Genomic DNA, 14,036 nt, shown 5'->3' with positions numbered 1-14,036 from the left:
CCCCTCTCTGTTGAAGAATTCCAGGAGAACACCAACAAAGTCCAGCCATATCGGAACCTTCGAGAGCTCAGTTTTTGATGGTTTTGTCTCCGGTGACCACTTCGCTACAAACATAGATTGGCCATCTATTTGCCAAAGGCATTGGCTCAAGATTCGGCGTCTGGTGTTTAGACAGGGGACTTTGAATAAGAAAGAGTTGCCTTCCAATTTAGAGACTGTAATGTCCTTACGCTGGCGGCTCCAGATTCTATTCACAATGGCATGAACAGCTCCTCGGGGAGGAGGGTCTTCATAGGATTGACCTAAAATAAAGCTATCCCAGGCGTTTTTGTTTTTCTCAATCACTGCATTTGGGATAGTAACACACGCTTCACATGAGTCTAGAGTGAAAGAGGTGCCTTTTTCTCCAGTTTTATCGAGTTCCATTAACAAGATTCTTCCAAGGGAAGTCGTGTTTTGAAGTGGAAGCCGTCGGATCTTCCGCCTTCGCAGCTAAGGGGATATTAGAGGTCCCCGTAATAGCTTCAATTTCATTTGCAGGTATTGTCGAAGGAGAGACCGCAATAGTAGCTGGAACCGTGGAATTAGGGTTTTTTGTAGCCGCAATTTGCTCCTTTAGGGTGAAACTGTTGCAGGAATCCGGAGTACTTTGGTTAGCTGAGACTTTGGGAGGGCCAGGTAACTCAAGGGATTTGGAGATCCCAACATCTACACCAGCTGACTTTGGCGAATCAGGCGGTAGAGATTTCGAAACTGAAGAGGTCGGAGTGATGGATCCAGTGGGGATACCGCCCGAAGGGGGGTTTTTAGGTTTTTTTTGCCATGGGGACCAGAGGTAGCCGTCGCCGAGATCGACGAAGGTGATGGACGAAGGAGAGGGATCGCCTTTTTGTCGCCTTTTGGTCGTCTTTTGTCGATCAATTAAATATAATTCGAAAAAGATTCATTATTTGTATAGAATAATCAATTTAATTTGAAGAAAAACCTGCAAAATAAATCAATCATATAAAATGACAAATCATTTACTTACCGAAGATAGATTGAAGAAAATATACAAAACAAAGAGCCAATATGAGGAAGAAAACATATTAATATGCAAGAAAATGCTAATGCATTATTCACATCTTAAGACATAAGCTCCCAACTCGTGGTTAGCTGATTCGAAGCTGGAGCATCAATGCCATAATATTTCATTTCAAACTATCGTAAGTAAAATAGGTAAAGAAGATAATCAAAAGTCTTTTTGCTCTTCTCACACTACAAGAAAACATGTATTTTATGACTGCAGTATAGTCGACTAGTAGTCGCTAAATCAGATATAATGACTACTTTAAGTCTAATCACTATAGTTGTCAATCGTTAGTCAGTAAAAAATTCAGTCGTAAAATAGTCGGTAAATAGCAACCATGTAACGACTAAACACTGTAGCCGTGATATAGACGTAAATATTTATGACTATTTTATGATATTTTTACGATTACTACGATGTGAACTTTTTTTATATATAGTAGTTGTAATGTAGTCGTTAAATATTTACGACTATTTTACAATATTTTTACGATTAATGCGATGTGAACAAGAGTAGTTTAAGAGTAATCGTGATGTAATCGTTAGATATTTGGGACTACTTGACTACAAAGTTATGACTACTTGACTACTACATTATGACTACTTGACGACTATGTGGCGACTTTTTTCAAATGTTTTAGTGACTATTTGCCGACTGGTTTGACGACTATAGTGATTTTAAACCATAATCGTTTTTCTTGGTTTTGTATTATAACTCGAATTTCTAATCAATGAAAACCCGAAAAGTTCAAAAAAATTGCAATAACCACACGTAGACCACATTTGTAATAACCAAAAGTTTACCACATGTGCAATAACCAAGAGTAGACCACATTTAAAATAACCAAAAGAGACAACAAAAATGATCACTCTAAAACTAAGATTCTCACAAGTCACAAGGAACAACACATACACCAAAGTGACAAGTTCTTGAGAGTTAAGAAATAAAGATAAGTAACCTAAGAAATAACCTAAGAAATAACCTAAGAAATAACCTAAGAAGGAGATGGTCTTTATGTTGGAGGCTCGGTGGATGCATTGCTTGATTAAGACACAAAAAATTTCACAAAGGCCAGATCAGTTTGGCACAAGTACTTTTCCATGTACTCTATCTTCTTTTGTTTCTCAGCCACAACTTTGGAATGTTCTGCTTCACGAGCAGCAATCTCAGCATCACGTTTTGAATTATAGGCAACTTGTTCTTCAACTATATGTTGAGCTTCCTTTATTTGCTCTTGCAATGCTACAAACAATGAGGACTCTCCTCGGTGATTGCCCTTGGCATGGAGAAGATCCTGAAGATGATCCTTGAGGCTTCCATGTCCATAAATATTACCTCGTGAATCCTACTCAATGGAATGAGAACAGAAAAAGTGAAACTGTAAAAAGAGAAAATGAAAGTTTTGAATATAGATTGTGAAAAATGTTACTTTACCTGAAGAAAGATGGTCGTATAATCTTCTGTTGTGAGCTCCTGAGCTCTTGAAGGATCTGCCTCGATCTCAGATATCTTAGCTTGTAAGTTTTTCTCATAAGTTGTAATGATCTTATCGGCGTTTTGATCGACATGTGTACCATCTGACTTTGTATGTGTCTCTTTGAAAACCTCACCAAGACTCACCGGTCTCCCTAGTTTCTCTTCCTGTTACAAAAACTAAAAATGGGTTATGACATAAGTTAAAGTTGCAAAGGTGTAAGAAAATACATAAGTTACTCACCAAGCCTTGTTTGAGTTGTTGATACGATGTTTGCCCAGAGAAGTGCATGTAAGGACCGAGACCATTACGGTCAGATATACGAGCATTGGAATAGATTCGGCTCCTTTGCTGTGCTTCTTCAGTATCCCACTGTGCAACCATTGTTTTCTAGAGATTATCCTCTATCCATTTAGGTCGCAGTCGACTAGTCCTAGCGTCGCTAACCATGTTTTTCATATGGCGTTGACATATCTCATAGAAAAACTGTTGCACTGTCCCTGTTATCAAAGGATCCCAAGTGTGTGTTTTCTACCAAAAAAAGGAAAATAGAATTAAATTAGTGAAAAACAACACAAGTAAAACACATCTATGAAGGATATATGACAGAAAACTATACCGCAAACTCAAGGAAGTATATTTCTCGTCTCTCCGGAGGCACACATGACCAATAGTATGGACCATCAAATTTGTTTAAAAAACTTTAGTAATCTTCCGAGCCAGTTGTGATTTGACATCACGAGTAAACGTGCAACACACATGAAGTGAATACAGACCTCAGAACATAAAAATCGAGGCATATGCAAAAATCAAACAAGATAAAAACCAACAACAAAAATGAAACCATAAACGTGTGTACTTCACTAAGACAACAAAAATCAAGCTACTAAATAGAAGACGGTTGTTAAATTAGGAAAAAAATTAACATACCAAGTCGTTTTAGGCTTCGGTTCTGGAGAGAGGACGGTGGTACAATTATGCTGGTCTAGCACCATTAGTATAGCGTTTAGAGCCCTCAACGTGTCCTCCTGGGGTTCCGGCAACACTGGATCTGACTCATCGAAGTTGTTACCTTGAGAAGAAGGATGACTTTGAGCGTGAGAGTTCTGAACTGGAGATCTTGCAGCATCCTGCATTGGATTCGATTGAATTGGTGGATTTTTCTGAACTTCTGGTGATGACCAAGTTGGATGGTCTTCAACTTCTCGATTCACAGAGTTCTGAAATAGCATATGCGATGGTGGATAGTTTCTGAATTGTGGTGCGGCTGATGTCGATAGTTGGGGGGAAACGCGGGCTTGTTCTTGAGGCGTCTGAAGTGTCTGAGGCGTAGGATTTTGAGCCACCGACGTGAAGTTGTATTGAGCCGGTAGAGGCTTGATTCTTCTCACCTTTGTGGGAGGGTTAGAGCCATTGGGTATCAGAGAAGCGTTGGGGACAACATTTCTCTTTTGTCCAGGCTTCTTAACTTGAGGCATCGTGATTCCAGAATTGAGTCTTCTCAGGTGAAGAAGAAGAAAAATAAGAAGAAAAGAGAGATCAGCGATTAAGAGAGAATCGGCGATGGAGAGAGATTGAACGGCGAAGAAGAATGATTAGGGTTAGATAATGTTGTGGGGCTTGTATTGGACCGCATAAATGGATTTTTGGGTTTAATTAACCCAAATATTTTGAATTTAGTCGCTAATTAGTAGGTATATATAAATTCGATTTTATTTGGAAAAGTTGGGCTTGTTTTGGACTCCAACTTTGGACCGCGTAAGTATTCAGTTTAATTAACCCAATTTTTAAAACTTAGTCACTTGTTAGTCGTGAATCATTAGCCAAGATTAATTTTATAAAAACATATAATTTAGTTTATATATTTTAAACATAAAATTTAGTTTAAATACTATTTAAACATATAAGCATAATTCAGTTACATATTTTTATCGCACAAATTTGACATAAGCATAATTAGCAGGGTTCTTCGTCATCTGGTTTCTCATCATCCGAAGATGATATATTACACAAGAATTCATCTTCAGGTTCCACATCTTCGACACCGTAATGGAGATTTATTGGGTTTACTCCCTCTTCCAAATTTTCAAGTACAAGATCTTCAATTGTAGTCATCAATACAACATCATCATTTTCTGTTTGCAAAAGAGTCGTCTCTGATTTGTTTTTATATTCTCCAGAAATATTTCCCCTCGAATTCACTTTTAGAACATTGAGCCATATTTGCTTCGGTTTTTTTGTGTATGGGTACAGAATATAACAAACTTATTCTGCTTGAGAGGCTGCATGTGCACATTATCAACATATTGAAAGTTACACACACATGTCGACATTAATGTTTTATATATGTAAATATATTATATACTTACCTAGAATAAATGGTTCGTATTTATTATACTTTCTTGATGAAAGAATGTCTACGACGCCACCATTGCTGATCCGAGTGCCTCTGCCTATAACAGGGTCATACCACTTGCACTTAAAAACTGTTATTCTCAAATTAACCATCCCTTCATACTGAAGCTCTATGATATCAGTTAAGCTTCAATAGAAATCCGCTGCATCAGATTCATCCTTGTAATTTTCACCTTTAGCACATACCCCATAGTTACATGTCTTTCATCCAGCGCTGTGATTCTCTGTATGAAATAAATAGCCTCTTGTAAAATACAATTGCCATGTTTTCACCTTGTTCAAAGGTCCATGCACTATCTCTTGAACCCAAGTAGGAAATGGATTTGTGGCGTTCCAGTAAGTAACCTTCATATATGTACATAGTTATGTTCAGTCAAAAAGTAAACATGATTACAATATATAGCATAAATATTGTTGTCACGTACATATTCTTTAACCCTTAAATGATATTCGTTGCTCTTTTGGCGAAGAGTTCTTTTTTGGGAAGTCCAGGATATTTTCTGAAATAAAATCCTCTAACATTCTATATATAAAAGACAAACACAAATGTATATGAGAAATCATAGCAAATTATATATATATATATATATATATATATATATATATATACTAAAGCGCAAGTAATCTGAGAGATGCCTACGTAATTATATACCTCTCAATTGGTTTAAAATAATCACAACTTCTTAAAACATATGCGTGTGCGCATTAATAATCTTGCTTTGTAAGCCATGTTTCATGCATTTTCCCACTTGGACGGCCAATGTGAGTAAATATAGAAGGCACTCCAGGCAAGTGATATAAAACCTTCATCAAATCTTGTTAACCTGACCAAATGATTGAAAATTAAATATTCACGTAATATACCACACTTCATCGAATCTTGTTAGCATTTACCTTGATTTTGTTTGTATGTTCGCGGCAAAGTAGTGCTATGAGAAATATGCAATCTCGTCACTGATATATGATTCAACAATTGATTATGCCGCATATCTTTTGTTCTTTGCTTTTCTTTTCAATTTTTTAAAAAATCTTTCAAAAGGATACGTCCACCTATATTAAACAAGGACTCGTAATTCAGCTTCGTAGGGGAGACATATAGGTAGGTGCTCCATCACATCGAAAAAAGATGGCGGAAAGATCTTTTCCAAGTTGCATAGGACTAGAACTATGTTCTGTTTTAGAATTTGAGGACGACTTGTATGCAAAGTTCTCGAACATAAGTCCCGGAAAAATGCTCCAACCCCTACAATATATATTCAAACTTCATCACATGAAGAACTATATAATTACTTTATAAATAAATAGAATTTTGAGTTATTAATTAATTAGTACCTGATAACGCAAGGTAGACGTTCCGGTGTATGAGTTCTGCAAAGATAAATAGAAGTAATCGCTCCATAAAAACATGATAGTCATGGCTCTTCATGCCTGAAAACTTTCCATTTTCCATATCAACACAACTAGCTAAGTCTGGCGAATAACTATCTAGGAATTTAACCGAGTGTTTCACACATTCCAATAAGCTTGTTATGGCTTCGTCTGTAAATGTATAGGCCGGGGAAGGTGCTTTACCCCTACTATCAAGATGTAAGTGTTGCCGAGAATAGAACTTTACTATATCTAATCTTGACATGATGGTATCTTTTGATTTACCCTTCACACGCATAAGAGTAAAGATGATGTTGTCCAAAAAATTCTTCTCTGTATGCATCACATCAATATTATGTCGGAGATTGAGGTCCCTCCACTATGGCAGCTGCCACAATATGATTTCTTTGTGCCAGTTATGTTGCTTCCCATATCCCGGCATCTTCCTTTCATGACCATTTCCACCGATGTCCTTGGTTTTTGGTGGATTTACACCATTCAACCGCTAAGAATAAACGTGCTCACCGGTCAAAGACTCAGGTGGATACACTCTCATAGCATCTTTTCCCTTTAAGAAGTCTTTTTTTATTCCTCCTAAGAGATGACTATGAGGAAGAAATCTTCGATGACAATAAAACCAACACGTCTTCCTTCCATTAGGTAGATAAAAAGACTTTGTATCGTCCATGCAAACTGTAGAAGATAATTTACAATGTGTTGTCCATCCAGATAACATGCCATACGCTGGTAAATCGCTGATCGTCCACACCAGGATTGCTTTTAGATTAAAAGTTTGACTCAAGGACACATCGTACGCATCAACTCCAGTAGACCACAACTCTTTCAACTCCTCAATAAGAGATTGGAGAAATCTATCGAGACTAGCTCGCGGATGATTTGACCCAGAATACAGAATTGTAAAACAATTACTCTGTATTCATGCATATACCAGGGGGTAGATTATATGGCGTCAAGATCACAGTCCATAAAGAATGATTACGAGACATGCCAAATGGATTGAATCCATCGGTACAAAATTCAAAATACACGTTATGGGATTCTTCGGCAAACTGAGGATTTTGTTCTTGAAAATACCTCCACTCCGCTGCATCCGAAGGATGATTCATTTCTCCCTCTTTTGTTTGGTGCTCGGCATGCCATCTCATTGCTGCTGCAGTCTTGTAGCTTTGATACATTCTCTTCAATCTATCAGCAATAGGTAGATACCACATATGACTATATGGTACTTTGGTTCCACGTCGGCCCTCCTTAGGCTTCCATCTTTGTGCACCACAAAACAAACATTTATCTTCCTTTTCGTCATCTTTTCAAAATATCATACAATTGTTAATACAAACATCAATTGTATGATATGGGAGGCCTAAATTGCGCATCAATTTTTCTGTCTCATAATGTGAACCAGTAGCATGTTTCCTTCCGGTAAATAATCAGTCAACATTTAACAAACCGAATCCACTAACTTTTCACTCATATTATAATCTGCCTTATTTTGCATGACTCTAGCAGCTAAGGATAATTGTGAGTGACTTTCATGACAACCATCATATAATGGATTTTTTGCACCTTCTAACAAGTCGTAGAATTTCTTGGAATGGTTAAATATTGGTTCCTCTATATTCTGATAACTACCATCCGTATGATAGTTATCATCAAAACTTATGTTATAACGAAATGCATCATTCACCATATCCACATATCTATCTTCTACCACATTACCCACTTCTTCATTCTGACTTATAAACGTCAGATCAACATAACTCGTTCCTATGCCAATATTGATTTTTTCCCCATGATTATACCAAACATAATAATCTGGCATAATAAACCCATAGCAAAAAAGATGATTCCTAATTGTACCTCCCGGAAGACGCCTACCATTTTTGCACTTATCATAAGGGCAGTGAATCTTTCCACCATTATTTTGTGCTAAACGCTGGCTATTTGCAAAAGCCATGAACTCCTCCACCCCGGTGCTAAACTCTTCCGTGAAATTTCCTGTCACTTCATCAAGCCTCTTATACATCCATTCCCGTAAATGACTATAATTAGAACTTCCCAACATTATTATAAAACTCTCACTCTCGCTTTTCTTTTTCTCTCACCGTCGTTAATTTTTCTTCTTTAAGCTCGTGTTTCTATGAATGGGAGAAGACACGACGTGTTTTGTATATATAGACATATAGGCGACTATTTACCGACAGTCGCCAAAAAAATCGGCTCACCAACCCCCAAAACGAAAAAACTTGTTTCCTTTTGGCCGACATGTTTACGACTCGCCACATTAGTCGGTGATGACTCACCGCAACAGTTGCACTGTAATCGCTAAATTACCAACTCGCTGTAGTAGTCCCTAGACCCTAGGTAGTCGCCAAATTAGCTACTCTTAGGCGACTCAATTAATTTCTTGCCATTTAGTCGTAAAATTGTCGTTAATTAATGACTATTGTACTGACTACTGTATTTCGTCGGTAAACAACGTTTGATTTACGACTAAGTTTGAGCAATTGTAAATTGGTTGCTACGTAGTCGGTAAGTAGTCGTTAAATTAGACGACTATGTATTTAGTCGTAAATTTCCTGTTTTTTGTAGTGTCAGTTCACAAAACCAAATATAAAGCAAACAAAGAAAAAAAAAATGAAAATTACACTTGATTTTCTTCAATTAAAAGTTGTTCCGACAAAGCTCATGCATCTTTTTGGAGGGTATAAACTGTCGGCCAAAGATCTCCTGCTAGCTCAACCCCTAATGTAACTTCTAAAAGCTGATAGAATCACCCAATCAAATGTATTTTTATCAGTACAACTTAAAGTTCAACAACCAGACTGTATATTTTACACTATAATAGTGTGATTCCTTTTTGTTGCACAGTACACTACTAAATTTGGTGTTTTACTGAAGCGACGGTAAACACTATAATATTATTTTTTTAAAAAAATGTTATTTTATTTAAAAATTACTTAGTTATAGTAGATTAAATATAAGTTTAGTATTGTTATATAAGAATCTAGTTAAGTTTGTAATAAAAAAATAATATACCAAAACAGTTTTGTAGTTTTTAATTTTCATAATATAAATAAGTAATTAGTAGAAAATATTAAAATTAATTAGTAATTTGATTGATAATATATATAAAATTTAACTAACCATTAAAAATCCATTCCTGAATTGCACGGTTCCATGGCGCTTCCAAACACCACATTTCACGAATCGCGATTCCGAAGCGATTCGGATCGATTCTGAGGAATTTCGAACTCGCTTCCACTTCGGGAGCGAGAAACGTGCCATCAATGGCGATTCCATGCAGCTCCTTGGCCCTGTGGTTGACCAAGGATTCATTAATGCTTCTACATCAAGAGATGTATATAGTGAATCTAATAGGGTCGGAAAGAATTGTCTAGAATAATATGTAATAGGTCTCATAATTTGCAACAAATAATAAATCCAAACGATTAAAAACAATCTAATTAAATAAACTTAACTTTTAAGTAAAAATATTGTAAAATATATTTAGACAAAAAAATAGTTATTTATAAAAAGTTAGTCATTTTTATAAGGATGTATCATATAGATCCATATAATTTAATTCTTTTACTTGAAATTTAAAATCTCATAAACTAATCATTTTAAATTTTAATATAAATTAATATATATGTATAGGCGATAAGTCGCAGAACGAAAGACATACCGATCGGTTACAGTGACTGTTAAAAGAATAATAGAACAAATATTTGCGACTAATCCTTGGTCGTTGGCGACTGATTAGACGAACATGGCCGTCATTATCACATTTAAATTCACTTTCTTAAGCAAACAAACAATACTAGTATCCATATCCCAACTAAAGGTAATGTCGTTTCTTGCTCTTTTAGACCACCAGTTATGACGGAGCACAAAGTTCCCAGAATCCCAGCCTCATTTTACCTACTAACGATGAGAAATCACTCTTCACTTGTGAACATAACAAATCAAACATTGATCAAAGTTATATAGCAACAGTATTTGACATGATCATGGTGGGCAAAATCTACTTACAGAGAACTTCTCAAGTGAAAATTTTAATTCAAGATCAGAAGATTTATTCTGATCACATAAAAACTGAGCAGAGGATAGCTAGAACATGATGCTATCTCTGTTTCAGAGTTTCACTAATACACATACTTTCGACGAGCTAGGGCTCGATTCGGGAAGGTACTGTGAAGAACTGTATAAGAAGCTTTAGGCGAAGAAGTGGCACCGGTGGCAGTAGATGCTTCTAGAAGGTAGAGTAGTAGTTTCTTCGGTCATGGCTTTAGCAACTTCCTTAGCAAGAATCTGGCTATACAAATGAGCAGCTTGTGAAGTGTACTTAGCCTCAATATTGCCACCGTTGGTCCATCTATATTGCATGAAGAACCCCTGAGCAGCGCGGTAGTTACCACCAAGCATCATAGTCTAGAGCTGTTCAGGGTTCCATGAGTCTATAACTGTTGACCTATACAAAAACGTTGGGAATGCATTTGGCATAATGGGGAAAGTAATGATCGTGTGTGCATGGGAAAAAAGCATTAAAATAGTGGGAGACCAAAACAATGGAGCTGCTCTAATCACATTAAAACATTTTTCAATAGTTAGTGTTTATAAATTAAATGAGCCCATTCATAAGTAATGTTCAAGTTGGCTTCAAAAACGTATGTCAAGTTTTTGTTTAAATAGGCCAATACAAAACAGAGCGATGACTCGATAAGATCTCTTGACAGAAAAAAAAAAAAAAAAGGAAAAAAAAAAGTAAGAAAACAAAAATCAACAAGTCCATGAAGCAGATCTCTTGATAACAGGTTTCATCTGTTTGTCTTCTTCAAGAGAGATCATTCCAATATGGGAAGGATCTTCAAGCATCATCTTCGCAACCAAGTACCCCGCGATTGACCAAGTCTGGTACTTCCTAGCCTGTTTTCCAACGTACCTTCCTTGTTTACCATCGTAGTATTCAGGCCAGCAGTCTCGGTGTATCCGTGACTCAATTATATCAATCGCACGTCTCGCGATTTGAGGCCGGCCTGTCTTGATGCATGCAGCCGTGAGCGTCCAAAGCAATACTACACAAAAAAAAGATAACGATAAGGACCAAGCGTTTCACATGATTGTCTATAGTTTATACAAAAAGAATGCTAACCTGGCCAAGATCCACCGTTGTGGTAACTCCACCTAGTGTTCTTAGGATCACAACCAGTAACGATCCGCCACTCATGGCCTTCAATACAAGGATAACATATCTTGAGCGGCATCTCACCAACTAGTTCCTCCCAACGGTGCTCAAGGAGATCCATAATAGCCATTGACTGATCCGGAGTTGCCAAGGAAGAGAGGATGGAGACACAATTTCCTAAAGAAAACCACCTGAAATCCATACGGGCCGGGCTTACATTGCCCACAAAGTACCCTCCACGGAGAGGCATGAAGTCGAAAACCCACTCTGGTATCGAGTCCGGCATCACATTGAACTTGTTCACGGCTGTGTGTGAGTACTCCTCTGTCTTGTACCTTAACAACAAAATTAACATTTTAGTTACGATTGAATCATAAATAATCTATAGTTGGATCATTTTGACTTGAGAATTTTACCTGTAGATATCGTTGAGTTGCTGGAAGTCGAGCCAAAAGTAGTTGCGCATATGGAAACTCAAGGCGTGAAGTCTCTTCACAATCCTTTCTATGAACTCTCTACCTTCCTCGTCAGGTTTAAGCATTGACAAGGCGCATCTCAACGACATGAAAAACAGAGCTTGAATCTCTATAGGATATCCATAAACACCCTACAATGTACAAATCAAGATTTGGTTTTAGTGTGAAGAATCTAAAAAGATGTTTGTTCGTTTACACTGGAAGGTAGCTCTTACCATTCTCCTATCAACCATAGAACAACCATCAGCACAAAGCAGCGTAGGGAAAGTGTCAAACCCTTCGGACAAGCAGAGTGAGAGTATAAGCCTCATGCCTTTCTGACACTCTGGTGACTCAGACAGAGTCAAATCTCCCGTAGACTTTGTGTAAGCACGGAGAAGTATGATCCACCAGAATCCTGAATCCACCGGTGCTACTCTTCCTATAGCGCTTTCCCCAAAATCCGCTACGATTGTGTCGGTTTTACGGACTGGATCATGAAGCACCTTGAAGCTCGCTGGCATAACACCTTCCCCGAGCTTGAACCGATCAACACGTTTCTCCCAACCTTGAAGCTGAAGTGTCTTGAGCAAGAAGTTTTTCACTATATCTGGCTCTCCATTCATAAGAAACGCCAGTGCACTTGGTACAAAGTCTCGTACGAACACCTACACAAATATAAAATAAAAGTTTTAAGATATTATGTGCTCTGGATTCAAATGCTCTAACTAAAATAAAAACTAACGTGACCTTTATTTTATGAAATACCAAGACATTTTGTTACCAAAATCAAATAATATGACCTTTATTTTATAAAATACCAAGAGCATTAAGTTTGTCTAGGTTACTAAATAGTGTTTTTAAGTTTGACTAATCAAAATCAAGAAGATAAAGTGAACGAGTACGATTTAGAAAAGTTTGTGTCGTTTAAACCTTTTATATATTAGCTAAGTCTTTAACAACGTTTCTATCTAACACTAAGACATAGCCATTGAGTGATTGGGAATAAAAACGTAAAATAAGCTTCTAAATAAGAGAACTTTGCTCATTATATAGAATTATTTCACGATTATGTCTCTGTTTTTCGCTAATCGCTTGTATTGATTACGGAATCATTTAGTTACCTGATCGTAGTTCAAGACCTCCTCGGAGGCATGGTCATAAGCTGCAATGGTACCAACAGGTTGACCACGGAAGAACACCATTGACCTTCTCAAAGCTTCCCAAGCCTCAGCAATTATCGGATGAGGCTCAAACGAGTTCCTTACAGAGAGAGGAGTGTCCAATATTGACCTACTTCCAGGAGAATGAGCCATGTCTAAAAAGCTGTCCTGTCTTACATAGCCATTCGATAACTCGCTCATTGATCTCTCGTCGAATGATCTCTTCCGTTCGATCTTTAGCTGCCTCGGCTTCTCCAAAGCCCGAGTCAGATGGAAATCATCCATCTCTGATAATGAACAATTTGTGTGTGATCCTTCAACTCTTACCCTCAATGGTTCTTTATGACCTTCCATTTCTTTCGTTTTAGTTGATAGAACAAGATCTATAGATTCAGTCATAAAAATAAAATAAAAAAGACACAAAATCAGTTATTAAGATAAAATCATTAAACTGATTTTTTCTCTATCTGGAAATAAAACTATGTTCATTTTGTAACAACAATGGATTTTTACTTTTTCAGAAATAAATTGTGTTTATCTTAAGATTAAAAAAAAAAACCTTTTAACAGATTCTTTTTTCTTGTTTAATTACTTATCCAAGTTCCAAAGGGTTGAACAAAAAAAAACAAAAAAAAACTTATCCAAATAAATTGTGTCTAATTATATTATAATTTGTTTTTCCTCTTACTCTCTTTTATCTTATTTAATTACTTATCCAAATAATTAAACAAAAAAACTCTTGCGTCGTTGAGTCACGCGAGATTAACCATAAGTCCATAACAAAGTATACATGAGAAATCAAAACTTATCTAATGATAATAGTTCCAAACAATAATACAAGATTAGTACTGTTAATAACAAAAAATATTAATCAAGATCCCCATGA

The 14,036-nt window shown here is 36.7% G+C and overlaps 1 protein-coding gene across 1 annotated transcript in view; it reads right to left on the bottom strand.

The window, feature by feature from the left end:
• The window catches only part of LOC104721994 (alkaline/neutral invertase CINV2), a 3,365-nt gene continuing 302 nt past the window's right edge, over positions 10,974 to 14,036 (bottom strand). Inside the window, exons 2-6 of the mRNA XM_010440098.2 lie at positions 13,112 to 13,420; positions 12,224 to 12,655; positions 11,949 to 12,139; positions 11,500 to 11,867; positions 10,974 to 11,422 (exon numbers count right to left, since the gene is read on the bottom strand). Coding sequence (XP_010438400.1) covers positions 11,127 to 11,422; positions 11,500 to 11,867; positions 11,949 to 12,139; positions 12,224 to 12,655; positions 13,112 to 13,420 — 1,596 coding nt within the window. The 3' untranslated portion in view covers positions 10,974 to 11,126. The remainder of the gene's footprint in view (positions 11,423 to 11,499; positions 11,868 to 11,948; positions 12,140 to 12,223; positions 12,656 to 13,111; positions 13,421 to 14,036) is intronic.

Source organism: Camelina sativa, chromosome 2 (genome assembly GCF_000633955.1).
Source record: "Camelina sativa cultivar DH55 chromosome 2, Cs, whole genome shotgun sequence".
In the NCBI taxonomy this organism is placed as follows: Eukaryota; Viridiplantae; Streptophyta; class Magnoliopsida; order Brassicales; family Brassicaceae; genus Camelina; species Camelina sativa.
This window is presented reverse-complemented; position numbering and strand designations above follow the sequence as displayed.